The sequence below is a fragment of the Gnatocerus cornutus genome, chromosome 1 (assembly GCF_029298725.1).
Source record: "Gnatocerus cornutus isolate USDA-ARS CGAHR chromosome 1, icGnaCorn1.1, whole genome shotgun sequence".
NCBI classification, from domain to species: domain Eukaryota; kingdom Metazoa; phylum Arthropoda; class Insecta; order Coleoptera; family Tenebrionidae; genus Gnatocerus; species Gnatocerus cornutus.
Genome location: NC_142233.1, coordinates 36,908,974 through 36,936,927, shown reverse-complemented (window position 1 = coordinate 36,936,927; position 27,954 = coordinate 36,908,974). Strand labels below are relative to the sequence as shown.

The 27,954-nt window shown below is 32.1% G+C and overlaps 7 protein-coding genes across 8 annotated transcripts; 3 read left to right on the top strand and 4 right to left on the bottom strand.

The window, feature by feature from the left end:
• Positions 1 to 535: 535 nt before the first annotated feature.
• LOC148182240 (putative cytochrome P450 49a1) lies at positions 536 to 6,800 on the bottom strand. Its single transcript, XM_088036471.1, has 8 exons — positions 6,757 to 6,800; positions 6,220 to 6,704; positions 6,046 to 6,162; positions 1,851 to 1,927; positions 1,595 to 1,796; positions 1,000 to 1,417; positions 729 to 944; positions 536 to 677 (listed from the first exon to the last, which is right to left on the bottom strand). Exons 2-8 carry the CDS (start codon positions 6,699 to 6,701, stop codon positions 567 to 569), a joined length of 1,623 nt encoding a protein of 540 aa, XP_087892597.1. The 5' UTR covers positions 6,702 to 6,704; positions 6,757 to 6,800; the 3' UTR covers positions 536 to 566.
• Positions 6,801 to 11,072: 4,272 nt separating this feature from the next.
• Positions 11,073 to 11,510, top strand: LOC148182239 (uncharacterized). Its single transcript, XM_088029308.1, has 2 exons — positions 11,073 to 11,218; positions 11,267 to 11,510. The coding sequence occupies exons 1-2, from the start codon at positions 11,073 to 11,075 to the stop codon at positions 11,508 to 11,510; spliced, it is 390 nt and encodes a 129-aa protein (XP_087885434.1).
• Positions 11,511 to 15,894: 4,384 nt separating this feature from the next.
• On the bottom strand, positions 15,895 to 17,847 carry LOC148182238 (thyroglobulin-like). The gene is made up of 9 exons (XM_088042174.1): positions 17,713 to 17,847; positions 17,523 to 17,652; positions 17,370 to 17,471; positions 17,075 to 17,237; positions 16,937 to 17,019; positions 16,669 to 16,887; positions 16,422 to 16,614; positions 16,288 to 16,370; positions 15,895 to 16,235 (listed from the first exon to the last, which is right to left on the bottom strand). The coding sequence occupies exons 1-9, from the start codon at positions 17,797 to 17,799 to the stop codon at positions 16,006 to 16,008; spliced, it is 1,290 nt and encodes a 429-aa protein (XP_087898300.1). The 5' UTR covers positions 17,800 to 17,847; the 3' UTR covers positions 15,895 to 16,005.
• A 4,160-nt stretch (positions 17,848 to 22,007) lies between these two features.
• Positions 22,008 to 23,286, top strand: LOC148182237 (protein CDV3 homolog). The gene is made up of 3 exons (XM_088041618.1): positions 22,008 to 22,302; positions 22,387 to 22,793; positions 22,888 to 23,286. Exons 1-3 carry the CDS (start codon positions 22,129 to 22,131, stop codon positions 23,027 to 23,029), a joined length of 723 nt encoding a protein of 240 aa, XP_087897744.1. The 5' UTR covers positions 22,008 to 22,128; the 3' UTR covers positions 23,030 to 23,286.
• On the bottom strand, positions 23,192 to 24,698 carry LOC148182236 (putative gamma-glutamylcyclotransferase CG2811). 2 transcript variants are annotated; one of them, XM_088041651.1, is made up of 4 exons: positions 24,620 to 24,698; positions 24,260 to 24,491; positions 23,421 to 23,667; positions 23,192 to 23,351 (listed from the first exon to the last, which is right to left on the bottom strand). In XM_088041651.1, the coding sequence occupies exons 1-4, from the start codon at positions 24,680 to 24,682 to the stop codon at positions 23,306 to 23,308; spliced, it is 588 nt and encodes a 195-aa protein (XP_087897777.1). In that variant the 5' UTR covers positions 24,683 to 24,698; the 3' UTR covers positions 23,192 to 23,305. The 2 variants fall into 2 exon arrangements, with proteins under 2 accessions (XP_087897777.1, XP_087897768.1); XM_088041642.1 differs by having other exon boundaries at positions 23,192 to 23,667.
• Positions 24,699 to 24,777: 79 nt separating this feature from the next.
• LOC148182235 (LHFPL tetraspan subfamily member 2 protein) lies at positions 24,778 to 25,797 on the top strand. The gene is made up of 2 exons (XM_088041629.1): positions 24,778 to 25,075; positions 25,125 to 25,797. Exons 1-2 carry the CDS (start codon positions 24,778 to 24,780, stop codon positions 25,490 to 25,492), a joined length of 666 nt encoding a protein of 221 aa, XP_087897755.1. The 3' UTR covers positions 25,493 to 25,797.
• A 453-nt stretch (positions 25,798 to 26,250) lies between these two features.
• On the bottom strand, positions 26,251 to 27,946 carry LOC148182234 (dnaJ homolog subfamily C member 21). Its single transcript, XM_088034597.1, has one exon. The coding sequence runs from the start codon at positions 27,823 to 27,825 to the stop codon at positions 26,320 to 26,322; it is 1,506 nt and encodes a 501-aa protein (XP_087890723.1). The 5' UTR covers positions 27,826 to 27,946; the 3' UTR covers positions 26,251 to 26,319.
• Between the last annotated feature and the right edge of the window lie 8 nt (positions 27,947 to 27,954).

Here is a 27,954-nt window from a genome sequence, read left to right as displayed (position 1 = left end):
AATAATTTTAGGTTCAAATGAATTTGTTACATAAAAAACATTTTGCGCAAAGGCATGGTGCAAAAAATCGGAAAAATCTTGTAAGAAATCCGTGAAAACTGTTAAGAAGATTTATGAATCAACAATCTCGATCAGTGTGGCATCGTTCACATGAAACCATAGTTACATTATTCGTTCACAAACCGACCTGACTAACGCCAACAATACAACAGCAACGTTACTATGGCTTTGAATACTGAAAATTTAAATTATTGGGGGAACAGTTCAGCAATGTTGCCATTTTCCTAATTTTTTTTGGTTCTCCTGCGAAAACAGAGAGTCTGGAATTTTTTTTTAAATGTTTTTGGTACTCTGGGGGATCAACCAATCACCTCCTTTTAAGGTGGTGCGCCACTTTCCGGACACCTGTATGTAATATTGTTGACTTTCTTTAAATGAAGAATAAAATTTAAAATACATCTTTTATTGACAAAAAGTCGGACAAATTTATGCTGTAAATATTAATACTATAGTTATCTATATCTTAGGAGTACATAAAATGTAACTAATGTTTGGCTTTTTCAACCTTAGCTCCGTTGAGTCAGTTTAAATTTCAAAGGTTGCTCAGGTACATACGTAGGTGTTATTTTATACGACAATGGTCCATAATTATATTCTACTTTGTATTTCCTAAAGATCTGAAAAGATTGTTAAAATCATTACCACTCAATTAGTTTATAACATTTTACCTTTGCCAGTAAAATTTGCAGCTCAGCTTCGGCAAATCTTCTTCCAAGACATGATCGCCGGCCATAGCCAAAAGGTAAACTAACAAAAGGATGAGTTTTCTGTTTTACGGGACACGTATGATCATTTTTCAGCCATCTTTCAGGAAGAAAACGATGAGGTTCTTGAAAATACTCCTCACTGTTGCTTACAACCAAATGAGGAAAGATTACATGAGTCTAAAATTTAAAATGAGCAAAAAATCTTAGGAGTATTTTTTATAAGATTTCTCACCCCTTTTGGAACATTATATCCCGCAATCACAGTGTCAGTCTGAAGACTTCTTCCATTTCCAATGATTACAGGGTACATTCTTAAAGTTTCTTTGATGCAAGCTTTAAGATACGGCATTTTATCTAAAGCTAAAACGTCAACTTTGGAATCATTTGTTGGCAAGAGTCGTTCTAACTCGTTAAACAATTTTTGTTGTTTTACGGGATTTTGAGATAATTGATAAATTGTAGAAGCAGCAGCTATAGATGTTGTATCAACTCCTACAAGCATTAAATCCAAAGCCAAAACAGCTGCCAGTTTCGGGTTATCTGTCTTTAGCAATATTCTCTCAACTATTGATACATTTTCTTCCTTGATGTCATCGAAATTCTTAGTTTTCATCTTTTCCAATGACTTGTTTATATGTTGTAAACATGTTCTAAAAATCATTCATTATTAACTCATAATTGTTTCGTAACACGGAAGAATGACTACATTCACCTTGCTTGCAGTCATTACACAAATCCTTCTTTCAAGTTCAAAGTCAACTTTCTCTTACAGAAATTGAAAGTGAGGTATTCTCATTATCTAGGTTACAAGTTCGCGTGAGACTTACGTTCTGAAATCCTCTAGAGCGCCGATGTAATCTCTGAACGATTTGTTCTTGTAGACTCTCCAAACAGGCATTTTTAATTCGACTTCGGCTACGTTCCAGAAAAATGTATTAATTGAATTTATGATGCGTTGTGATTCAGAAGTTGGTGATAAATTTGGTTCTAGACAGCCGAGTCTTGTGTCTAGAGAGACTCTGGCGACAGCTTAAAATTGCGAAAAATGTTAATATTGAGACGACAGTGAACAATTGTGCTTACATTCCAAAGCCCATTTATAAATTTCCATTAAGAAGTTATTTGGAAGCTCTTGGTTTTTGTCCAACATGTCTTCCATTCTGAAAAAATTAATTTCCGATTTATTACAAAAGAGAAATTATATTTGATAAATTGCATACTCTGATCCATTAAATTTCTACTTTAGACAGGCCATGCTCATATCGGCTTTTTGCACGAAAAACTCTTAAATCTGTCAAATATTTAGTTTTCAGATATCAACACTGCAAGGGTGGTGCAAGTTACGACATGAAATTATTTCTAAAAGTCTGCGAATTGAAATTTTATGGATCAGACGTTATTTTTGGTTCGAGTAACTGTATAAATGCAAAATCATAATTAATAAATTCTTGAATCTTGTCACATATTTTGAATCATATCGTCTACACCTCAACTTTTGTGTTTTTTGCACTTCTTAAAAATTCAACCAGTAGGTTGCTACTTGGTTTATCAAAACACAAAAGTTGCTTTATATTACTTTGACGTGGACGCTTCTTTAGATCAAAGTTTCAAAGTTTAAGTACAAATACATGTTTCTAAACATATAGAAAAATAAAACTCTTCGCTAATATGAAAAATGATTTCCTTAAAAAAACAGATTTTTTAAAAAGTTGTAAGTATTATATCTGGCACATATTGCTTTCTGCATTGATGGTTTTCCTGCCTAAGGTTTTGCCTAATTTTATGTTTTGATTCCATCAGCATAACAATTACAATATTTTCAATTTTTGAGACAAATAGTCTTATTTGAATTAAGACGAATAATACATGGATAATTTTTTAGATCAAAGGGGTCAATTTCAAGTCTGTTTCCGACGTCGCTAAATAACTTGAAATTGACCCCAAAGAGACTTCATAAAAAAAAACAAGAAAAATTAGAAAAACCAGACAATTATAGTGACACTAATTGAACTGCAAAATATCAATAAAACCGGGCAAAATTCAAAGTAAAAAAGACAAAAAATTAAGAAGAAATGGCGAAAGAACTATTCGAAAAAATAAAAATTGACACTCAATGGAAAAGAGATAATAGGTTTATTGAGGTTTACGATGAACAAGAATGAAGTTATGAGTAAATAATAGAATTAGAAACAAAAAGAATTACAAATAAGAATTGAAAAAAAAAAGATAGATATCTAAGTATTAGAAAAAATCAAGGAAATATAAACGACATCAAAGTAAGAAAAAGCAAATATTTTCTTTTATGTATTATCTAACATACTTAAGAATAAAAATTCAAAGCGGAAAAGTGGAAAATACGAACGAAACTAAAAGAACTCAATATATTTTTTCTCCAAACGTCACAAAAGTCACTATTTTTTAGTCGATTTTAGACAGTAAAGTAGGCAATTTTGTTAAAAGTAATGAAAAGCGCTCGTTGACATGGAAACACTTTGGCTGCCTAGCCAGAAAAAGTACTTTTTGTGACGGTTACTATTTGAGACTTACATTTTGTATGGAACTTGCACGATCTTAAGTTTGAAACTCTTTGAAACTAATATTTCTCACAGTAAAAGCCTTTCTACTGCAATTTAATTGCTCCACAAAAAGCACCACTTTTCTGCCGTATAACAAAATCGACTATTTTTATTAAAAACTGTACTGATTTTGTAAAAATTGACAAGCAACACAAAATGAACTACATTCTTATTTCATTGGCGTAGCTACAAAGGTTCCGCTAATTTTACGGAATCCGGGCTTGTGCCCTTTTGGGTCCCGGAATTCATAACGGATCATAAATTCATAGATTAAAGAGCTCGAAATTAAAGAACTTAGGTTTCAAGTGTTCACACAAAAAAATCAGATCTGTATTTAATTTTTTATTTTCATTAAAATAAATCATAATTTGGCAATACAGTATGATTATTTTCTAGATCAGGTAAGCGTAATTTATCAGAAACAAAACCAAAATTCAGAGAAACAACTTTTTAAATTCTTGTTACACTGTGTAATGAATAGAAAAATTATAAAATAAATTTTAGGACAAAAACAATTTTTTTTTGTAGAATTTTTATTTATGAACCGATTTCCAAAATTAAAAAAGCAACTTAAATGGTTTTTAATTTACTATAAACTGATAATTTTAGAATTTTTTTAAATGTCTTAGTTTCTTTTGGGCGATATTCAACATTTTTATTTTAAATTGGCACCCATATTTTTTGTTGCATAATTTGGAAGATATTAATTTTCTTGATTCAGAAATGTGTAATATGTTCTACTTTTACCAAAAATATTTTTAAAATAATTATCAAAATTGAAAAAAAATGGGCAATAAATGTTAATAAAATCTAGATACATGGTGTCAATTGTGCAATGAAAAAAACGGGATGGCGTTTCAACAGTATTTTAATTAAATTAAGTAGATGTTTTTTCTGATTTGTAATTATTATTGTCTTTTGTCCTTTTTGTTATTTGCTGATTTTTGACATTATAATGACGGTATTGTGTTATTTGACAGCACGCACCTAGATTTTATTAACTTTTATTGCCGACATTTTTTCATTTTTGATAATTTTTTTAAAAATATTTTTTGTTAAAAGTAAGAAGAAGTAAGAAAATTAATGTCTTCCAAATTATGAAAAAAAAATATGGGTGCCAATTTAAAGTAAGAAAGTTAAATTTCGCCCAAAAGATATTAAGACATTTAGAAAAATTCTAAAATAATCAGTTTATAGTAAATTAAAAACCATTTAATTTGTTTTTTTAATTTTTGAAATGGGTTCATAAATAAAAATTCTACAACGCCTGCTGTTTTTTAAAAATCACCCTGTAGAAGATGGGTAAGTTGCAATTTCAGGTATAATATAAATTTGAAATTATTTTAGAAAATGTTGTTCATTGACTTCATTGTTCACAAGTAAAGGGTAAAACTGTTTTTATTTTTAAGTTGCAAAAATTCGTTGAACGTGTTTATTATTGTACAAAAATGGTGTTCTCTAGTGAATAAAAAGTCTTTATGGTTGAAAGCTATTTTAGAAATGGACGCAAACTCAATGATGTTTGGTCATACTGCACTGTTGATTGTAACCAATAATGTGTGACAACGTTTGCTGACAGCCGTTGAGTTTGGAACCGACATACGGAAAAAAAAACAAAAGCTGGTGGCATTACGCACTTGACCAGATTTTTATTTTTAGACACCCGTTATAATACACCTGACAATAAAAGATTTACGTGAAGTAGGTGCCTATTATTATTCAGCACAGCCATGACAAGGAAACTCGTATTATTACAACGACAATAAAAAACCTGAAATATTATCAATATGAATTAAGACGATAAACTCAAATAGATATTTCATTTCCTATTACGTTATATAAGAGACATAAAACCAAGTTGTTTACCTGCACAAATGCATTTTAAAAATAAGAAAAATGTTAATGTTTACATAAGATAAACTTAAACCTCTGAACTATTATTGTAAATTCATTATTTTTCAGTGACATTTTTTTTAAATTTAAGAAGTTGTTTACAAGCAGTTAGGTTGAAAATCAAAGTTTGGAAAATTTTATAACCGGGTTTTATATAACTAATTTCATATATTCAAATAAGCAAAACTATTCGCAGTTCTAAAATACATTATAAAATAAATCTCAGACATCCCAATTAATAACTCACATGGACAAAATCTCTCATGTTGCATAAAAACGCAGTGTTTGCCTTTAATTTTCTCAACCTATTTCCTCCTCTTCCTAGTTGTCTTAATTAACATAAATGATATAATATAAATATGCAAATCTGTTTTGTCGATTACGAATATGTAACACTTACCTACAAAACCAAGAAAATATTGATATTAATCTGCCACGGAACCTGAATACGTAACAATATCCTCGAGTCAAAAACATTGCATAACACGGAAAAAAGTTGGTCCAAAGATGACCGACCGCATGCTTTTACCAAAAAGAACAATGCGTTCATTTTCCAAGCATCTCACGATTTTCCTAATTATGGAATGTTGCGCATATGGTAAGTTGAAAGTCATTTCCTGATTTGTAAAGTCGCTGATTTATGGGCAGTTGTGTCTCTTTCTCCCAGACATGTAAGGAACCATCTTATAAAACCCACTTTTACTGGAATGTGGGTCACAGCCGCATTACAATTATATAATACTCTGTGCCAGATCGTTCGACTAATAATTATATATCTCGAAAATTTAGATAACAACCGGAAGACTTACCTGGTTAAAAAATCACCGGCTATAACATCGAGAGGTTCGACATAGTTTTTGGCTATTTGTGGTGGGAGCAGAGCGTGTTGAACTTTCTTTCGGAACTCTTCCCATTTAGGGCCATGACTTAAAAAGAAATCTCGAGTAAGTATATCAAGGCAAAGGTTTAAACCTTTTACTTACACCCCGATAACTCCGGCATTGCCCTTAAAAAAGTCTTTCATTAAAATCTGCTTGTAGTAGTGCAACGAAGGCATTGATGGTCTATGAGGCATTGTTTCTTCCATCCGAAACACTCGTTCAATGTCATCGCCATTGAAAACAAAGAGCAGGTCAGGGTGTCCTATCAAACCTCCAACTTTAACGATTCTTCCATAGTCCTTGTTTAAGGACCACATGACTTTATCAAGTTCTTGAATTTTATACTGCCCAATAATAGGGGCAAACCGCCATGAGTTACCGATAAAGGGCAATTCTTTCGGTCCAGGCACTTGGCTATAAGGTTTAGGAATGTTCTCAACTTGTTCTTGCTCCATTACAGGAGCATCTTCAAACATTCCTGGAATTATCCCTAAAGCTGTTGAGTACGAGCGATCCGTTGCATAACTTCTTTGCACGAAATCCAACGTTCTTTTCGAGGACAATAATTTGCGAGAAATCGACATTTTCTTCAATTCTTACAATTAGGGGTTGTTTCTACCACTTTAATAATCCACTTACCTTGTGTCTTATTAACACACTACCACATGATCTATATTGGAACTGATCTCGGTGGTTGATTTTTACATACCTTTATAAACTCACCTGAAAATGGGTAGGGGAACAGTGGAACTTTTGCAATTCACCCGGAGTGGGCGCGACATATACAGGGTGTTATGTAACACAAAGATCTTTGCCGAGTCTACCAAGCCGTGAACTGGACGTTACGTCACCATATAAAAATCTCCTAAGAAAGGTCTCTTCCTCGTGCCCTACATTTTCCGTTTCTTTATGTGCATTAACACTCCCAAAAGATGAATATTTATGACTGATATAAAAATAAAGTATTAAATGATATAATTAGGAATGGGTCGATAATGTTCAATATTTGCACAGGTGATGGAAGAGTAATTATTTATTTTTGACATTTGTTAATAGGAATTGATTCTTACAAACTCGCAATTTTGTTTGCCATTGTCATAATGTTTACAACACAGTCGTGCCCAAATTATTTTAGACCTCAAAATTATTTGATTGTTATAAAGAGTAGAGCACCCTTCAAGGATTTCTAATTTTAATTACATATTTGTTATTTTGAATAAAATTGATTGAGTTTCGTGGTATACTGGTATTTGAAATTTAATTAATTCAGTTTTCGAGTTCTAAATATGATCCCCGTTATTCAGCTGCCGTTAAACAGTGTCGAGAATTTTTTGGAAAATGGTTCCGATTATTTGGTAATAATAATTAATCAGTGCAAATAAAAACACGTGCATAGGTAAGTATCATGTCAGCTGTTTCTTTCTCTTACCGAAGAGCATAAAACTAAAATAACTAAAATTAGTTTTAAGAAACCTTTTGAAGCGAAAAAAGTCCTCATCCCTCAAGCTGGCTTTTATCGAGATTCGATTGTACATAATTACAGGTGTCCCAGAACTCGTGATCCAAGAAAAAAGGCTTATGAAGGCAACATTTCTAAACCAAAATTTCAAAACAAAAATTTTTCAGCTCAAAAAATAATCGAGTTAAGACAAAAAAACGGTAGCCAATCCGGAAGCTGAACAGAATTTGAAAATCGGTAACTATGGACACATTCTATCGTCCATTGGTCAGGTGAACATTACACTCTCGTTGCCTAGGAAATTTTACTCCATTTCTAGAATAAGCTTCCGGGATGGTTGTTAATTTTTTATCCTTTTTATTAAACTTACGCAATTTTTATTTTAAAATTTAACATTTGTGTTGCTGCCGGCACCCTCCCTTGCTCTCTGAGTCATGAGTTCTGGACACCTGTATTTTGGTGTTTTTGAAATACACTAATATTATTATTTTTTTTTTGTTATTAATTAGATTTAATAAATGAAATTAGCATTTTATTAGTAGATATTGGAAAAACTTACTTCCCCCAATAAGTTTACTATTACCGTCTCTATAGGCACTATAAAGAAATGTTATGTCACTTTCCGTGACAACTACGGATGCATGGATTTCTAAATGTTAAAAATTTGTCACTGTTGTCAATTGATTTATTCTTTTAATTACAACCAGAAATAATATTAGATAAAATATCGTCTTAAACTCGAGTATAATGGGATTTTGTTCACTTAAAAAATATTACTTCTAGCAACGGAAGTTATAATAGAAATAACGCACGTAACGTACGTACTCTTGTGCCTTTTTAATAACAATCATGCCAATGACCTCTACATTCTTTTCAGATCGGTTGCCATTGCTATTAGGTAAGTGAAAATTGTAGAATATTGTATAAAACGTTATACAAGGGACATTCTTGGGTTATTAGATAATATAGTCGACTCTCAATAATTCGAATTTTCCGATTATACGAACTAAACGTTCAATTCTTTAAATAATTTGAGCAAAACCTGTGAAATTACGACTCATTAAAACATCAGAAAACGAGAACAAACAGATTGATGGCGAAAACGTTCCATAATTCAAACATAGACATTTTCACGGTTCTATAATTTGCTTTTATTTAAGTACTAAATTTTTGTTGTTGTATTTTGCCAAAACTATTCGGCGAATTGTTTTAATGATTGTTTTTTTAAGTATACTATTCTCTTAATCCTGACTTTTTAATCGTGAGTAGCAAGGTAGTGCCAATTTCACTCCACAAATCAGCTGGGGCAAAACCGGCATTGGTTTTATGGCAATGAATCATTCTTAGGTCATTGCTAGAGCTCTTTTGAATCAAGAAAAAATTCAAGTTACATACAGGCTGTACACCGGGAACTACACCGGGCTACACCGGGAAAATATTAAAAAAATCCATGTTTTTAATTTATCGAGATTTGATGGTTTGAAAAGTAAAAGTTTAATACCAAAATTAACGATTTCTGTGCAATCATTTTAGGTTCAAATAAATTTGTTACCTAAAGAACATTTTGCCTAAAGACATGGTGCAAAATAAAATCGGAAAAATCTTGTAAGAAATGCCTGAAAACTGTTAAGAAGATTTATGAATCAACAATCTCGATCAGTGTGGCATCGTTCACCTGAAACCCTAGTTACATTACTCGTTTAAGAACCGACCTGACTAACGCCAACAATACAACAGCAACGTTACTATGGCTTTGAATTCTGGAAATTTAAATTATTGGGGGAACAGTTCAGCAATGTTGCCATTTTCCTAATTTTTTTTTTTGGTTCTCCTGCGAAAACAGAGAGTCTGGAATTTTTTTTAACATTTTTTGGTACTCTGGGGAATCACCCAATTACCCCCTTTTAAGGTGGTGCGCCACTTTCCGGACATCCTGTATTTTCAACAAACACGGCTCTGTCGCCAGGAATATGATACAATGTCACTGATCGGCTAAAGTTAGAGTTTAATTTTTTTAAGAGATGTTCCATAACAAATATCTTCAAAACAGTTGAAGTAAGTCAAAATAAATGGAAATTTGACACGCGCTGCCCCAAGTTACAGCATTTTTATGAATGTTTGAAAGAAAATATGTATCTACCTATCTCCAAAAGGGCCGTGTAACTTTGCTACAATTTACATCTATGATACAAGGTGTTTATAAATGTTTCTAGCATCAAGGGTGGCTATGAAATGTCAAAGAAATTTGCCGCTCATTACAAATGTGGGTTTCGATTTGTCAACTGACATTTGCAGCTAACCTCAAACATGAAGCAAAGTAAGTTTTGAGAAATAATTTGTTCCAGCTGTGGTTGAAAACCTAAAAATCGAAAACTTAGGCACAAAACCGTAACTAAAACGTCATTGAAGTAAGTAACATTATAAATAATTTTCAACATAGTTATATTCACTATGAAAACAAAGCGGCAAAGTAGTGTACGATAGGAATTCCAAAGCCACGCTTGATGCTAGAAACATTTATAAACATCTTGTACAAATTTTGATTTGCATGACACGGCCCCTAAAAATTAATTTAATCTTAAACAAAATCCAACATGCAGGGTGTTTTTGAAATACACTACCAACCAAAAGACGGTAATTGGTGAAGACAAGTCGAATTAATTGACAAAAAATGCTTTAAGACTTTTCGTTTTCGAGGTAAAATTCATCGAATATTTGGTCAAAAATTCCAATTCGCCACCGGATTAATATAATTAATAAAATTAATATAATCTTGACTGCTTAACAACAATGAAAGGTTTGTTTATTTTAGCTTGATATTTTTATCAGTGGTGTTCCAAGTAAGTGGAAGTGGATGTTTTTTTATCGTTAGAAAACAATTAAAAATACTCAATTCTATTCCTAGGAGCTGCTAAAAAGTGAGTTTAATTTTTGGTAGTGTATTTTTAAAACAGCCTGTATCGTTGTATCGGGCGATCAATAATTATTTGTATCAAAGAAGGCAGAGATTTTGGACGTATGTTTGCTAGACTTTAGAAGTGTGGCCGTTTTAAATGTAAATAATTGTTAATCGCACGGTATATTCTGAATCTTAACGCATCGTTTGATGTCCAACATTTTTAGATTCGAAATCAGAGGAAATTCTACTTTAGAAATAGCTCCCCACTTCTACACCTTCTGTTAACTAGTGTTATTAAATCTCTTATAAATTTTCTTTTCTTGGCAAATTTGAGTAAGGATACTTTCTCGGTCCCATCATCTTTCTTATATTTATTTTTATTCACAGATATCAATTATTGCACATTCTTAATTCCAAGTGTAAACTAAAATCTTACAGAAGAAAACAACCTATGTCAAAACAATTACAAAATATTTTTGAAATTGCATTATTTTAAGCAACTCTTCTATTATCGCTTCCTTGTTAATCACTTTCTATGTATTCCCTCATTTTGATCAAGTAGCACACCCGCGAACTACTTATTTGGCATCTTTCAAAATGGCTTTCGGCAAACCAGCAGACATTAATAAACGAGTTAAAAATGCAGTTCTTGAAGATCAACTGGTCAGAACCTACATCAAAACAGAAGAAGGAACCAGACAAAACTGGAAGAAAAAGTGGAACTGGGTTTTAAACGAATATGTGTACATGTTTTGATTGAACATTTCAACATTTTATGTCGTCTTTTTTAGCGATCTTCAAAATAAGATAAGTCAGTTGTCTAAAGAATCGGAATTTTTAAGCGACGTTAATAAAGGGCAGAGGAAAAAAGATGAAAGAACAATAAATCCAATTCCACCAACAACCAATGGTGAATATGGTTGGATACCGTCTCTTTCTGATTTCAAGCTGGAAAAGTATGGTCCTGATTTTGATCCAGGGATGGCTTTACCGGAACAGTATCACATTTTTAAAGCGCATCTTAAGTATGAATGAAATAAAATTACATCTCCATAAAACGTTGCGCATAATTTTACGTAATTTGTTTTAACGACAACTATCTTAAACTAATTAGGTTAAAAGTCAATTTGTCGCGCTCACGTTCTAAGCACTGATCACTTTGATGCTCCTTTCACTATAAACATCACAATACATGATTTACATGTAAGGTTAGCAATAATTACTCAACATGATTCATGATTTGTTATTTTTGTTCTCCCTTGAGCATTGACAAAGACTGTGAAAAAGTTGGCGCTTACTGAAATTGGGCTAATTATTGTAATTATTATGAGTTCATTGCAATATCATTGTTATATCTTATTTTCTCTTCACTGATTTCGCTTTCGACATGTTTCATGTAAGACGCACATAATAGTTTTATAGTGACACTAATAACCAACCAATTCAGTGTTATAACAACGTCATTTACAAGTTCAACAGCTTTGTTCAAGGTTGATTTTACTATAGGGAAATACCATGTTGAATTGCAACGATTGCAAGGACGTTACTATGACTGTGACTAATAGATTAATGCTTTTATAGATTTTTTGCTTGTTTTGATTTGAATGCAGGTCAGGAACATTTGAACGGATTCGTGCGGTTAATTTTTATTGTGTTATGAATTACGACAACCATACATGTAAATATTGTACAAAAGAATGACTAAATTTGTCAACAATAATAACACGTTATTTTCTCAAAAGCATCAGGGAAACCACATTGCCCTGATCATTTTTTAATGCGTAGGAGTATTGAATTTTTGTGTCATGAACGGTAAAGATTTTGCAAAACATTAAAGTTGTGTATGTATTTTGAACGTCAATGCCATTTGATTATTACTGGGACTTTTGACAAAATTGCTTGAATTTCACACGTAAAATTGACAGTAATGCATAGACTACAATCAAATGTTCAAAATGTCAAAAAAATTATGTTCAAAATAATTTGGCCGCGACTGTACTTTACTTGAAGGTTTAAAATATCTGCTTAGGCAGTCGGGCCATGCACCAGTAGACATTTTTTCTTTCTTAGTCTTATAATTCTATGCAACCTACTAAAAAAAATGATTTGTCAATTTCCGTGATGTCCACAGAAAACGACATTTCCAGTCATTCATTTTAATTACTACCCACTTTTCCTGCTAACATGAAAAACAAAAGTGTTAGGTTAGACGATGCGAAAGTTAATAATATTGTAATGATGAATATTGTATAAACTTTGATCCTTTCGTTCTTAAGCTTATTGTTTTTAGTCACAAATGAATATTATTAACAATAATTCCAATTTAACAAAAACAGATTTTTTATACCTAATGTGTTAATTAAATCTTTACCTTCTGTTTAATGATTTGACTGCTGTTTGTAATATTAAATTAAAATAAATGCATTTTAAATCAATTGGGTGCATTAAATTATTATCCTACTTGAATGACAGCAGCCTTAATTGAATCCACGCTATTTTAGCAATTTCACCGACGCAGTCTGAAATTCGCTTGTCAAATAATATATTATAGTTATTTGTAAAATTCATGCAGAATATAATTTAACAGAATATAATAAAACTGAACTTTTTTTTAAATTGTTTCCCGGCGCATCCACCATTCTGCATTCCATGTAATTCATGATACAAGTGGTGTTAGTGAATTCATATGGAGTAGTTGTGTAGTGAAAGTAATACATTCAATAAATTTTGCTCATTTGATGATACAGGGTGTTATTATGGTCAGTACACATTTTTTCACATACGCCTGCATGGTGCAAAGCAGCAACAGCAACGTTACTATGGCTTTAAATACTGGAAATTTAATTTATGGGAGGTAAAGTTTTGCAATGTTGCCATTTTCTTAATTTTCTTTTGGTCTTCCTGCGAAAGCAGAGAGTCTGGATTTTTTTAACATTTTTTTGGAACTCTGAGGGACCACCCAATTTTCCCCTTTCAAGGTGGTGCGCTAGTTTCCGGACACCTGTATATTTTTGCACGCTAGATCAATTTTACCGTGCTTGCTGTTGGAACAGTAAGTTGAGTTTACTGCATGGTTACCAAGATAAACAAAACGGTAAGTACAAAATTTAAAAATAGTCATTTAAAAAAAGGATTTGTATACATTCTCATTCCAAAATTTTGACTTTTCAGGAATTATTGAAGAACAATTAATGTCAATTATTATTAGTTTTATAAAAATAATTGAAATTTGTCTATCGTGCAAAAAATATTGTAAGCATCACGAAACCCCCCTCCCCCGTTAAGGACTATACCGATCTTAGACAATAATTAATAATAAACAATTGTCTTCGATCGGTAAAGTGTCCTTATCGTTTTTAATACTTAATATTTTATTTTGCTTTTATACTTCAAGATAAAAATATTTCTTTTGCATAATCAAATAGAGGAAATTAAAAAACATTAACTCTAAAAAATTTAACCAATTATCTGAAGTCGTTTAGGTGCTATGGTTTTCGTTGCGTGGTGTGACGTTACACAACATATTCAAAACTTACAAAATTCACAGCCGCATAACTCCGGATGTAATTGATGAATGGTTTTCAAAATTTGAGGAGGTCTTTAGGTCACCTTTTGCTATCGGAACATACAGTTTTTTTCTCTTAATTTAAAATATGCCAAACGGGCCCAATATTTGATTAATGGGGCTTTGCGGACAAGTTGTTGTAAACCATTTGAAAAGTTAAAGGCTTAAGCGTACTAACAATATTTAAATGATTCTGATTTCTATAAAATTATCAAAGTTCCATTGTAATTCATTTATACAGGATTTTTTTGAAATACACAACCCAAAGAAAAGACGGTAATTGGTAAAGACAAGTGGAATCAATTGACAATGACATGTTGTATGTAAAAGTCTTTTTATTTTCGAGTTAAAATCAATTGAATATGTGATCAAAATTTCCAGTTCACCACTGGATTAAAGGTAATTCAGAATGTAATCTTGATTGCTTAGCAACAACGAAAGGTTTTAAGAATGCCGAAGTTTAATTTTTGGTACCGTATTTCAAAAACACCCCTCAATTTGTTTTATGTTTATTTATGTTTGTTTATTAACGCAGATAAACTAATTAAATAAAATTATAAAAACAATATTACAAAAAACAGATTAAAAATAATTCAACAAGAAAATAGTACATACTAGACTAGGACAACAGAAGCGGTTTTTTTTAAATTTACCCTTTGACATATCAAATAATTCGATTTTATCATGCCATGCGTTAACATTTTTTAACATTCGAATTAAAGGACTATTTTCATAGTAATCAGTTCTAGCGTAATTTACCATTATCAAAAGATTCAATCTTACATGATTGAATTCAACTCACCATAGATTCGACCAATAAGAGACATTTATTTTTTCAAATAAACCAATCAGAGCAAACTTTTTTTGGAAATTTTCACTAGTGAAATTTTCAGCGGAAATACCACGCGAGAGTGACAATTCCACGCGAAAATACCACGCGAGCTGTCAGTTGCTTGTCAGTTCGTTGAATTCTCATGACGAATATAACTCGGGGGCTCGAAATTGTGGGAAATTTTTCCTCCAGTACTCGTAGTTTGTTTCTCCGGACAATTGGCACTCGTTCGCTTCGCTCACTCGTGCAATTGATCGTCGAAAAAACTACTCGTCTGTCGGAAAAATTTCCGACAATTTCGAGCCCACTCGTTATATTACTTATGAAAATTTTGACTGATTGTGTATCGGAAAATTGTGTGATTTATTGTTCTGAAAAATCACCGAAATTGGAAGAATAAAAAAATAGTATATTAAAACAAACATCGAGTTTCAAAAGACAAATTTTAAGGCACGAACCCAAGGTTATAAAACGAGCGACAAAGCCGCGAGTTTTATAATGGATGAGTGGCTTAATGGGCTTATAAACGAGGTTTTTTATCCATAGCAACTTGGGAATCTTTAAAATAGATACAAATTAGGAAAATAAATTTGAGAAATAGATTTTTGTTCTCATTATGAACAACCTGATGAATTTTAGGCCGGAACCACAGTTCTTGTTCGTATTAACGAGATACTAACTAGTTGAATAGTTAGTTGTAATAATGTTCCTATTTCTTTGCGTAATATTTACAGTGCGTGTTACGTTTATGTAACAAGCGATTTCGTAAACATTTCTTTAAGAAGCAAAAATTCTTAATGGACATCGTCATATTATTTAACGAGTAACAAGTAATCTGCAAGTCTTTGCAATAATGCTTAATTCATACGTCCCTAGAATATTTTTACAACAATTAAACTAAATATCACCAAAGTGAAAATACGATCCTGATTTCAACTTTAATTAATATAATTGATTATAGCAAAAAACAAATATGAAGAAATTAATTTATCACTTTTCTTAACTAATTAATAACAATCCCATTCAGAGGTAGGCAATCTTTAATTCATTAGAGACACTAATGCATAAAAATAAATAAAAATAGTAATGAAAACACAAATTTGTGCACGGTGTTGATTTTAAAAAAGTTAGTTTCAGCAAATGTCGCTTTTATAACAAAATAATTTCTCTTTTTCGTTTATATTGGCTTCAATTAGATTATTGGGAGCTTCACTGTTTTGGTTATCGACGTCTTGATATCCATCAGAGTCCACGCAGTAACACTTTCCGTTTCTACACTGAATCGGATTAAAATTACCGTTCTGACAACATTGAGGTTTTTCAGCTGCGTTTGCTGTAATTAAAAGACTACTTCTTGCACACTCTGAAACAAAGTAGTTAAAAACTCTTGCCTAAAATTCCTAATAAAATATTACTGCAATCTGTGTTTTCGTCACTTGATTCATAGTTTTCTAGGCGAGCACCATTCGGACCAACACAATAATAATATGTTTCCTTCCTAAAACATCTCTTATAAACAATATGTCAATATATCATGCATAGCACCAACGTATTATCCTGATTCGTTTTCACGCCTTTTTGCCTCGGTGCATATTTTCCATCCAAGTCACAGTTTGGAAAATCAATCTCAAAAACAGTATCATAACCATCTTTTTTGTAACTCTCTACTTCTTCTAATAGGTTTAAATACTTCTGTGCACACTCATAGTAAAATTTACCTTCTAAATGCCTGTTTTTGTCGACTGTATTAGAGTCAAAGAATTATAGTCGAGAAGTACCTATTTGATAAAACTTACAACAATCAGCCAAAGTGTTCTTTGAAATACTAGAAATGTTAACAGAAGTTCTTTCCGGAAAAGTAGGAACACCATCGTGAGCATCAGTACAGAAACAACTGTCATCGATACATTGAATTGTATCGTAATCACCCGTTTCGGTGCACCGGAAATATTGATTTGGGTGAAGAAAATCGTCATCGAAAAACTTAAGAACATCATAATACTTTCGAGGACAAACTGAAACGGTCACTGTTTTCATACCGCGTTTTTTTAGAACAATACTTACCACATTTTGGAATTAAATTTGCTGTACTACTATATGGGATTTCCCCAAAAATTCTTTTGCCATCTTTATCGACACAAAAACAGCTAAAAAGTTTTTGTAATAAAAACAATAAGTAGGAGGTAAATTGAAAAAGCTCACGTTTGTCCTGGAACACATTTATATGATAGGTAGAGACCGTCTTCATCACAATCTGGACGTAGTTGCATAAAACCTAAAGTTCCATCCTTTCGTCTTGTGTCATATTCGTTTTGTGCTTTGCTGCAAGAGGTAGCTTTTGCATCAGAATCCGCGACCGCACTCACTGAAATATTATTATTTTATACATTTATACATTTTATACAACAGGAACAATACAAAAAAGTAAGTAGTTTAATTCAAAAATTTGAAATGAAGTGGGTAGATAATAAAACAAAAATCGTAAATGTCTACAAACTTTGAACACATGTTCCACTAGCAGAGCATGTAAGTCCAGGACCGCATATAGAGTCTGGAATTGCTCCTCCAGCCTCACCCTGAGCGCAATAATCACCCTCATCTGAAAATGTAATCAAATTATACTGCTTTTCGATGATGTTTATTAACTTACGTAAATTTTCTAAGCAATATTCACAGCAATTACAAGGATCTGCAGATGGTAAAAATATACCATTGTGTGTTGAATTTTGTATTTTACAATTATCTGGAAGTTCAGGGCAAGGATTTGCATCAATATAGTCCTAAAAGAAAAAATAATAATCAAAAATCAATATCAATCAAAAAAGAAATTTATCACATACCGCACAGGTTTCGGCGTCACACAAAATACCTTCTTCTTCAGCGCTTAAACTTTTGATGAACAAAAGTAAAATGATTGTCGCCCTCATTTTGTAAAAGTTGTTTATGAGTAATTTCTCGTTATAGTTGGATGTAAAAAATTGAAAAGATAAAGAATGATATGATATCAACGTTTCCTTTGATTGTCTTTGATTTGAAAGATAAGATATATTAAGTAGGTATCAAAACAAACCTTTAATATCTGCAACACCTTATTCACCGTATTCACTAGATAATCTGTACCTGCGATAATCCGGATGTTACAGTAATCTGCCGAATCAATTTCTTTCTTTATACATATACAGGTGGTCCAGAACTCATAACCCAGAGAAAACAGGAACAAGCAGTCATCTATACGAAACCAAAATTTTAAAACAAAAAATGTTTAAGGTAAGTTAAGACAAAAATATTGCTAGGATATACAGGGTGTTAGGTAACGTTACGGCCATAGACTAATGGGTAATTAAGGAAGGCAAACTGTCTTGGAATCCGCAATTAATTTTATTTTATCCGTTTTAGTTAAAAAGCTACAAGGCTTTAAAGTTGACCAATAGAATGGCTTCAAATAATTTTTCAATTTTACAGAAATCCAAGTAGCTGTCGGACCAAACGAATAATTTGTCACTTTCCCGTCACATTTGAAGTTTTAAATCAGTGGCGTCAATAAAAGGGAAAAACAATAACGCAATTTTATTCAAAAAACAGACAATAAAGCAACACCACAATAGATGTTCAAAATGACCACCATCTTGTTGAAACATAATTGTAAACGACGCAACAATGTTTCCTTTATTGTACCCAACACATTTTCGTTTTGACGAACTTGGTTTGTGATATCCACAAAAATGGAACAAGTACGCCACTGATAAAAAATTAGAACTGTCAATTTGACATCAAACAAAAAATTTCCTTCAGTAACTCTGATTCAAATTTTTATAACCTTATGCAAATTGTTCCCTGATTGGTCACATTCAAAGCCTTCCAGCTCTTAAACGGTTCAAGAAAACCCGAAAAAAACTTCGAAACATTACTTTTCACGGCTGCCTCCATCACCCCTTTTTCTATGGCCGTAACGTTACCTAACACCCTGTAGAGAGTACAAAATAGAGAGTAGTATTGTCTATTTGTCGGGATAACATTACGGTCCTGTTGCCTAGGAAATTGAAATGGTCTTTAATTTCACCGCCATTCTACCCACAGAATAGGTAATAGAATAGGTGATTCTACCTATCGCCGGCTTAGGTCGTTAAGTTGCTAAGTCTATTCCGAATTTTTTAATCGAGGTCGAAAAAATCTTAGCTTTTACATACAAGGTGTTTATAAATGTTTCTAGCATCAAAGGTGAGTCTGGAATTCTTGTCGTGCACGATTTTGCCGCTTTGTTTTCATAGCGAATATATCTATCTTGAATTTTTTTTATAATGTTACTTACATCAATGACGTTTCAGTTACGGTTTTGTGTCCAAGTTTTTCATTTACAGGTTTTAAGTCACAACTAAAACAGTTTATTTCTCTAAACTTACTTTACTTCATGTTTGAGGTTAACTGCAAATGTCAGTTGAAAAATTGAAACTGACATTTGTAATGAGCGGCAAATTTCTTTAACATTTCATAGTCACTCTTGATGCTAGAAACATTTATAAAGACCTTGTATTTGTCGTAAAATCTCGGATTTGAAAATTTGGGGAATAAAAATAGAATGTTTCTGAAATAATAACACATAAAAGGATCCAAGGCTGTACCAATCTGTTATCCTTTTTATAAAATGGAAAACTCATTTTGTTTAAAAATGGACTTAGCAACTAAACAATTTAAGCCGACCCTATGCAAAAGCATTCTGAATTGGCTTTAATTTTTTTGTCCTTGTTCGAATACTATTAAACAATTTTGGTTTGCAATTTGTATTGATGTCTGGATCACGAGTTCTGGGACCTATATGTATGTTTTGTAATTCGGAAATTTCAGGAACTGCTAATTCAGATTCAATAAAACTTTAAGATAAACTGAACTTTTAAGAAATTTAACCTGTTTCATCCAGTTAAATAAATTGTAGTTGAAAAACTCCGGTTTACACAAAAATTTAATTAAAACCATGTTAATCTAGCAACTAATTTGACGATTGCTGACATTTAATTGGCGGAAAAACGATCACATGTCACTTTAACATGATGTTAAATATTTAATCGAAATTAAGGATTTAACTTAGCTGCTGGAAATCGGTCCTATGTTAATATGATTTTTTTTCTAAAGTAAAAGAGGTACAGATTTTTCAATAATTTGGCTCAACTTGATTTTAATTGGTTCGAATTAAGACGACACACTGCATTTTAAATTAGTTTACCTATTTCGGTCTTTACGAACGCAGTAGTATTTATCAGTATGCAAAATTTATTTTGAAAGTTACAAATGTTCCAAAATAAATACTACTCCTAATATTAATTTCGATAAAGAAAAAATACTTCGAAATTTCAATAACTTCTTTAACTAGTGTAAGTTGCTAAACCTTTTTGACGGATTTGTAGAGGAAAGGCAGTATATTATTTGAATATACCACTTATAAGTAAAAAAGTAACAGTTTTTTTTTAAAGTACAATAAATTGTTGGAAAAATATTAAACTTTATTAACATAAACGAGAAAACTAAACCAAAAGTACAAACCTTCTAAAAATATCTAAAAAAAATTCCAAAAGCGTATTCTTACTTAGGGTGCAGGTAATTTGGAATATGGCATTCACCTTTGTACCTTTGTACCATTATAAATGTTTACATTTTTTTAAAAAACAAATAATCTCTTCTCTTTGTTAACAGTTTCACAGTTTTTAGTTTTTACTCCTATGCTATCACATAATTAATAATCTAAAATTTTCCAAAAATCAAAGTAAAATCATAAACGAACAAGATTTTTTAACAGTTCAAACATTTACAATTAAGATTTTGCGTATCATAGTAAATGATTATTAAAGATTGCATTCTTACCGAAAATCTTTTTAAAATTGACGGTTTAAAAATCAAAAATTTGATATCTTCTTTCGTTCGTAACAAGACGTTTGATAAAGAAAAAACCTTTGACCATTTTTTTTACCAAAGTTTGATAAAGGTATTATAGAGGGTGTAACACTAAATAATCTATATATCGTGCATTTTTTCTGCATTATTTTTGTCATTTACATTTAAATATTTAGCAAGTTTTGATAAAATTCAATGTTGTCTGCATTCATAGTAACAGCATAATTTTTAGCCACGTTGCTGTTCCGTTTTTAAGAAAAATTAAACAAAAATAAGATTTTTTTACTCTAAAATAAAGCAAATTTTTAAGAAATTGTTTTACATTATTATTAACCACAACCATCTACACCATAAACAAAAATACACACTGGAATTTTTAGCCTGAGTTTAAAGATAATGCAGTTCATAGAGTGCGAATTCATATCAATGCATTTTTGTGGGGAAGTCCCGAATCTTTTTTTTCATATTTGAATTACTGAAGTGATCTCTACAACGCCCTGAACTCGAAATTCGCGAATTTTGAGACATCCTGTAAATTTTTGTAATTTTAATTGTCAAATTTCGTCGCTATTAAAACATAAGGGTGTATCTAATTTTTTTCATAAAAAAAATTCTTGTATAAATTAGAATACTGGAAAATTGCGTATTATCACAACATCAGATTTCTCATTAATTTAATAGATTTTTGGCATTTTAAAGTTAGTGAAAATCTCTTAGTGTTCTCTTTAAAAATATGAAATATGAGATAAGCCTCTATGTTTTATCAGCGACGATTTGTATCCACAACAAAACAGTTGTCAGAGTTTCGACAAATCCTTCTACTCAACATAGTTTTCTCTAAACAATTTAAATTCTCACAAAAATCACTTATGATTTTATAATAATAACCTTATGATTTATGATTCTCACGGCGCGAAATTATGACCTTAAAATGTGGTATTCAAAATAAATAAGGTACAACACCCTCAAAGCCTTCTTTTCAGTGGTAATTATCAAAAACATTAAAAAAATCTTTGCAATTTGGACCGACCCTTCTCATTAGCAAAATTAATATTAATCAAAAAGTTATTAACAAGAATTCCGGATATAACAAGTAATAATAAAAATTATTTTATTATATTTTATTCTAGGACCGAAGTTTAATGGAGCCCGGCCCTGTGTAAGAATTTAAAACTGCAAGATTTGCCCGCGGAATAATTTGAACTTATGGGATTTATATCTTTTGATATCTGTCAGTTGACTGTGTCGGTAAAGCAGATCCCTTTCCCTTTTGGATTTCTGACGAAGTACCCTCAAAGTGTGTTATACTAAAATTTAAGAAAAAACTGGCAAAATCCAGGACTTTGTAAGTGAAATTACGAGAAACTACTACAATGGCCGATTTGGACGATTTTTTCGCAAAGAAAGACCGCAAAAAGTCAAAAAGCACGAAGAAATTTTCAACGACCGATGAAGTAGCAAAAAAACTTGAAGACAACGCAAAAAAGTCAGAAAAACTGAAAAAGGAACGTGTTCCGGAAGGCGATGAAACCTCAGCACCTGTTCATGTAAGAATTTCGGCTTTATTAAAAAGTTGTAAAAAATATGTTTGGTTAGGACTGGTTTGAAGCCATATTGTACCCTAATTTCAGGATCAAGACGAATGGAAAGACTTTGAGGAGGAAAAGAAAGACTATACCGGTCTTAAAATCGGTAATCTGACAATAACGTCACCCCCAGAAGGTAGCACAGGGGCTACCGAAGTAAGTACTGAACAACAAACTGGCTATGATGAAAGTGGCCAAGACAATGAAAAGAAAGTGGGGCCTTGGAAGCGGATAGATGTCGACGTACAAGAGGAGCCCGTTAAAGTCATTGAGAAGAAAGTGGAGATAACATCATCTGCTAAAATTGTTGGAGGAGCTTATGTACCACCCAGTCTTCGCAACCAGTCCCAGCAGGCTCCTATTCAACCCAGTCGGTTACGATCGAAAGCCGCGCCAGATATCCACAATGAGGAATTTTTCCCTACTTTGTCCAAAACTGGTGATCATAAGAAGTAAGACAAAATTAATAACATTGTAAATAACTTGCAACTAACAAAATCCAAGGCAACGCGAACGCTAAACTCGTCATTTGTCTTTTAATTACAGAACTCGTAGTGAAGGGACTTTTGAAGTAGTGCAGCACAACCGGGCAGGCTCCCATCGACAAGTAGAACAGGCAAAAGCGAGTTCAGGGCAGGGCCCTAAATTGTCTCTTGAAAATCGCTATAATACTCTTAGCGACAGCTAGTGACTTGTAATATTTAGAGACATGTTTCTAATAAGTGATGGCCGTATTGACTGTGGAACATAGAGTTGGATGTCTCATTTCAGGCAATTCTCATAAGTCTGTCTTAACTACCTTAAATTTTACGTTGTTTTCTCCCGTTTTAAGTTAAATTGTAGCTAAAAATCAAATCTAGGAAATTTTATTAAATATTGTTTAGGTCTCAGTTTTTTGGTTTGAAAGTTGATATCTTTTTTTACAAAATAAATTTATAAACAATTTGGCAAGTTTATTTTATCCTTAATCACCGGCATTTGTACTGAGGTCTTCAATTGTTGATTCTTCGCTAAAAAATCAACTTTGTTTACAATTCAGAATATCTTTTTTATAATCAGAAATGTCTCCACGCAAATACCTTGCGACGTATTTTAGCCCATGAGATCCTTCGCTGCTGTACGATTCATACATCGTATTGTTGAGGAGGTCATGCTTAAAGTTTTTGATGAAATATATCCATGTTGTAACTTTTTCTTTATTTTCCAAAAGTTCTACTTCTCGTTCTTCTCGAATATAGTAATCGGGGTGCTCTTCTAAGATATCCAAGTTCGCGAAAACTCTGTCGTCTACTTCATATAATTCGCCTTTCACATGGGTTCCGTTTCCTAAAAAGTACAAATTCTGATATTAAAAATGATACACTTGGGCAGGTACCACATTAAAACATTGTACAGGGCCGGGCTGGCATTCAAATATGCTTAATTTTTTGCAAAGTTTGTACATTTTCCAAAAACAAATTATTTACCACGAGGGTGCTTCATTTTCTGAAAATTCCATCTGCTTTATACATTATACATTTATTTAGTAGGTACTACTAAAGCAGGAAGTAGAGATACTCTTTTTTTTAAGATACTACTGACTGATGGAAGAAAATAATTTTAAAACAAATATTACATGACCAGATTAGTATCTTTCTAAAAAAATAGAAGACGTAATATGTCATTATTTTTTAGAAAAAATACATATTATTTCATGAATGCTGTGTATGTTTTACTTAAAACCTGCAAGATTTACGAAAATAAATATTGAACTATGTGGAAATTCAATAGATTACCGATACCTCTGTTTCCTATTTTATTTATTTTAGAACGATTTAACTATTTATGACCAAAAAACTAGAATATATTTACTCTGTCTGCATTGGTGTGTAATACCTTGCCCACCGAACGAATATTTAAATAAAAAAACTATACTTACCAGGACTATAAAGCAAAAATGGAATGTTGTACTTTGTCCCAATAATCAGTGGATATTTTTCCATCGTTTTTGCTTCACTGAGAAATTTAAAATAGCCTCTATCGTCCTTTGAAAACCAGCTATGGTTAGGTTCCCCCCTTTTTAAGGTCCCATACACAAAAACTTTGTGTAATTGGCTCATATTATTCATGGGCTGAGTACGGTCCTGACTGCTTCTCTTCAATGAGCGCCCCTATAATTTTTTATGGACCATCAGCTGATCGACTTGACAGAGGGTGTGGTTGTCAAGCTCTACCAGAGATTACACACCCATTAAAATTTAACAGGTAGGATTTAATTAAATTTTAATTACCCACTTACCTCTAAACTTTGTCCTTGTCTTAAAGATAACAAGATTAATGTTAGAAAGATCAGCGTGGTCATGTTAACAAAAGATTGAGGCGGTAAATTTAAATTTTTGCAATAACTTTTTTTCTTTGTTACAGTCGTCTAATAAATTATTCCCAAATGACGGCACCATGTGGTACTTAATTGTGACTTCCCGTAGCTTATTATGGATGTTAACAAGTTTGTTGGCTACTGTTTTAATTTTAGGGGCTCTAATGAGCCCATCTTGGCTGGTTTCCAAAGAGCAGTCTTTACAGTATGAGAATGAAACTATCACTTTTACTCCAAGTGTGGGTGTTTACACAAAATGCAGTAAACCTATTACTATAGATAGATCACCCTGCACAGCTATTGCTGTAAGGGGTCTTGCAACAGATTCTTATGTCTATCCTACAGTGTGGAAAGCGGCAATAGTCTTCCTGATTCTAGGTAAATTTAACAACATTAAAACTAATAACCTTTTCATTGAAAACTATAGGTCTGATGATCATGTGTACAACTGTAATGACCAGCATTGTAAGTTGTTGCATCCAGAGCCTTTTTAAGAAAAGTATATTTACACTGTCAGGAGCTGCACAAGCTGCTGCAGGAATATGTTTCATTTTGGGTGTGATGTTGCATCCCATGGGCTGGGGAACAACAAGAGTGCAAAGATTATGTGGAAGAGAAGCATCCCCTTTTTATCCAGGGGACTGCAGTTTAGGGATGGGCCTCTGGTTAGCTATTGGAGGAACTTTGTTAGCATTTACATCAGCTTGTCTTTCTTTACCTGCTGAGAATTCAACCAGCAGTGATAAAGTACAAGATCAAATATATGAGGGTCAAACTCTTATATGTCTTGCATAAAAATATTAGTTTTAGAAGTTACTTGTCATTAAATACCAAAATGGTACCTACTGAATGGTGCCTTATAATCTCATGGGAACATTTTTTTGTTATTTTAGTGATATTTTTTTATTACAATGGTGCTCTCTTTGTACTGCAAATTAATGTACTTACGCTAAGTCTAAGATAATTTTGTAATGTTTATACCAAAAATTTTTTACATTTTTTACTGTAGGATTTTTGAAGGCAATGTTTTATGTTGTGTAGCTTTTGTATTTTTATATACTCGTACTATATGTTTGTGTAACAATAAAATACAACTTTGATATTTGACTTTTAATGGACCTATGTCGAATTTACTTTTAAATACTTTTGGTTTATTTAAGAAAATTTTGATATAAATACTAGTGAAAATAATAGAAGTAGATTACTCAACTTGTGAAGCAAGTTGAATTTTTTATCACGAGTGTTACTGTTGTTTCATTATTATTATAATGAAATAATAATTCAAATTCGATCAATCAAGTGAACGATTTTTTCTAATTATGCTAAAATTTAAAACAAAATCATTTTTTTAATTTTGACATGTCAAATTACTAGTAACGGACATTGAAGTTTCTTTTTTACCAAACGATAACAGAAATAGTAGGAAACAAGTATTTGGCGTATTTGGCTACGATTTTTATTAAATTATTTCCAGATTGCACACAATTTTGATTTTTATTAAATTATTTCCAGGTTGGACACAATTTTTAAATTAGACATATAAAAATAAACAGTAAACTAAATTATACATGTATTCTCTTCAAAAGTTGTCTAACATTTCAATAAGTAATTACACTATTATTTTATTTAACTCCTTTACTCTTGTTGGGTATGTAAACACCATGTTTCGTCTTTTTTAAATGATCAAACAATTTATTCTTTGAAGGAAAAGTTGATTTGCACGTTACACAACAATGGCTTGTATCAATTTCCTCCGTGGTTCCATTCTTCATTTTCTCTTTCCTTTGTTGTTTCTTTTTACTGCTCTTACATTCTACCTCTACTATATTCTCACTTTCTTCTACCTTTTCTTCTGTTACTGCTTTGTTTTTTTGTTTTTTGTTCTTCTTTTTCTGCTTCTTTTCTGATCCAAAATCAAAATCATCATCAGACGTAACTTTTGCTACTTCAATATCACAGTTTGTCTCATCATGTTCAACTGTTAGTATATTTTTAGGTTTCTTGTTTTTCTTTTTCTGTTTTTTTGATGTTTCTATTGACTCTTCTGAGTCTTCATCACTGAGATCAATGTCAGACTTCTCAACTAATGAGCTTTCTTCAATTTCCTCACCATTTAATTCGTCGTCTTCATCTAACATAATTTCTTTTAAAATTTCTACATTTTCTTTGTGTTTCTTGCTGGATTCGTGGTTTTTGAGAGCTTTGGGAGTTTTAAAGATTTTATTGCAAGCTACACAATAGAGATCATTGGGGCATTCTTCTTCTTCCGAGTCCGTAATGTCGTCACCAAATTCTTGGACTAGATGCTTCTCAATTTCTTCCAACTCTGATTGAACGTTATCAAATTTGGTCCACTCAGCTTGAGCTCCTGATTCATTCAACTGTTTTTTTCTTTCTAATCTCCGCTGTTTACTAAGTTCTTCTTGTTTTTGCCGATTTTCCAAGATTTTTGCTTCAATTAATTTTGTGTGTTCTTGCACTCTTTTGTCCCGTTTTCTGACAAAAGCGACCAGGTTTCGAATTTCGTCATTTCGCTCTTTTTTAGCTTTGAGGCGCACCTTTTTGTTTTCTTTTTCAGCTACTTTAAATATTTTCCTATCACGAATGTCTTTAATATCATAAGGATCCAACCATACATAGCTTTTTTTTGTACTGTAACTTGACCAATGAGAGTAGAAAGGTCCAACAATTTCATCATAGTCACTTTGGGAGTCTCCAAATCGTGGCATTTCAGTGAGTTCTTCTTTATCATCTATAAATTCCAAGTCTTCTTCTATGATCTGGTCAAAAACTTTGCGATAAACAGTGTAGAAGCCCTTTTCATCGTCGCCATAGCCTTTGAAGCATGTTGTTGTAAAATACTGGAACACATCAAGACTGTTGTCTTGGAACTCTGAATTAGATCCTCTTAAAATTTGTTCGCGGTGTTTGTCATACCACGCTCGTTCCTGGGGGTCACTTAAGACTTCGTACGCCTGTTGGACGAGTTGGAACTGTTCTTTAGCAAACTCCGTGTTGTTTAAATTTTTGTCGGGATGCCACTTAAGTGCGAATTTTCTATATGCTGTTTTGATTTCAGGCAAATCGGCGTCTCTAGGCACATCGAGAATTTCGTAATGACACTTCATCTTTAGGTTGTTTTAAAAGAAAATGTGGTCATCCAAATGTTAACCCAACTTTTTGGTTTTGACAAGTGTGACAGATGACACTAGTGACAATTTAGTAAAGGGGGCGTTCCTTGCATTTGTGACAAATGT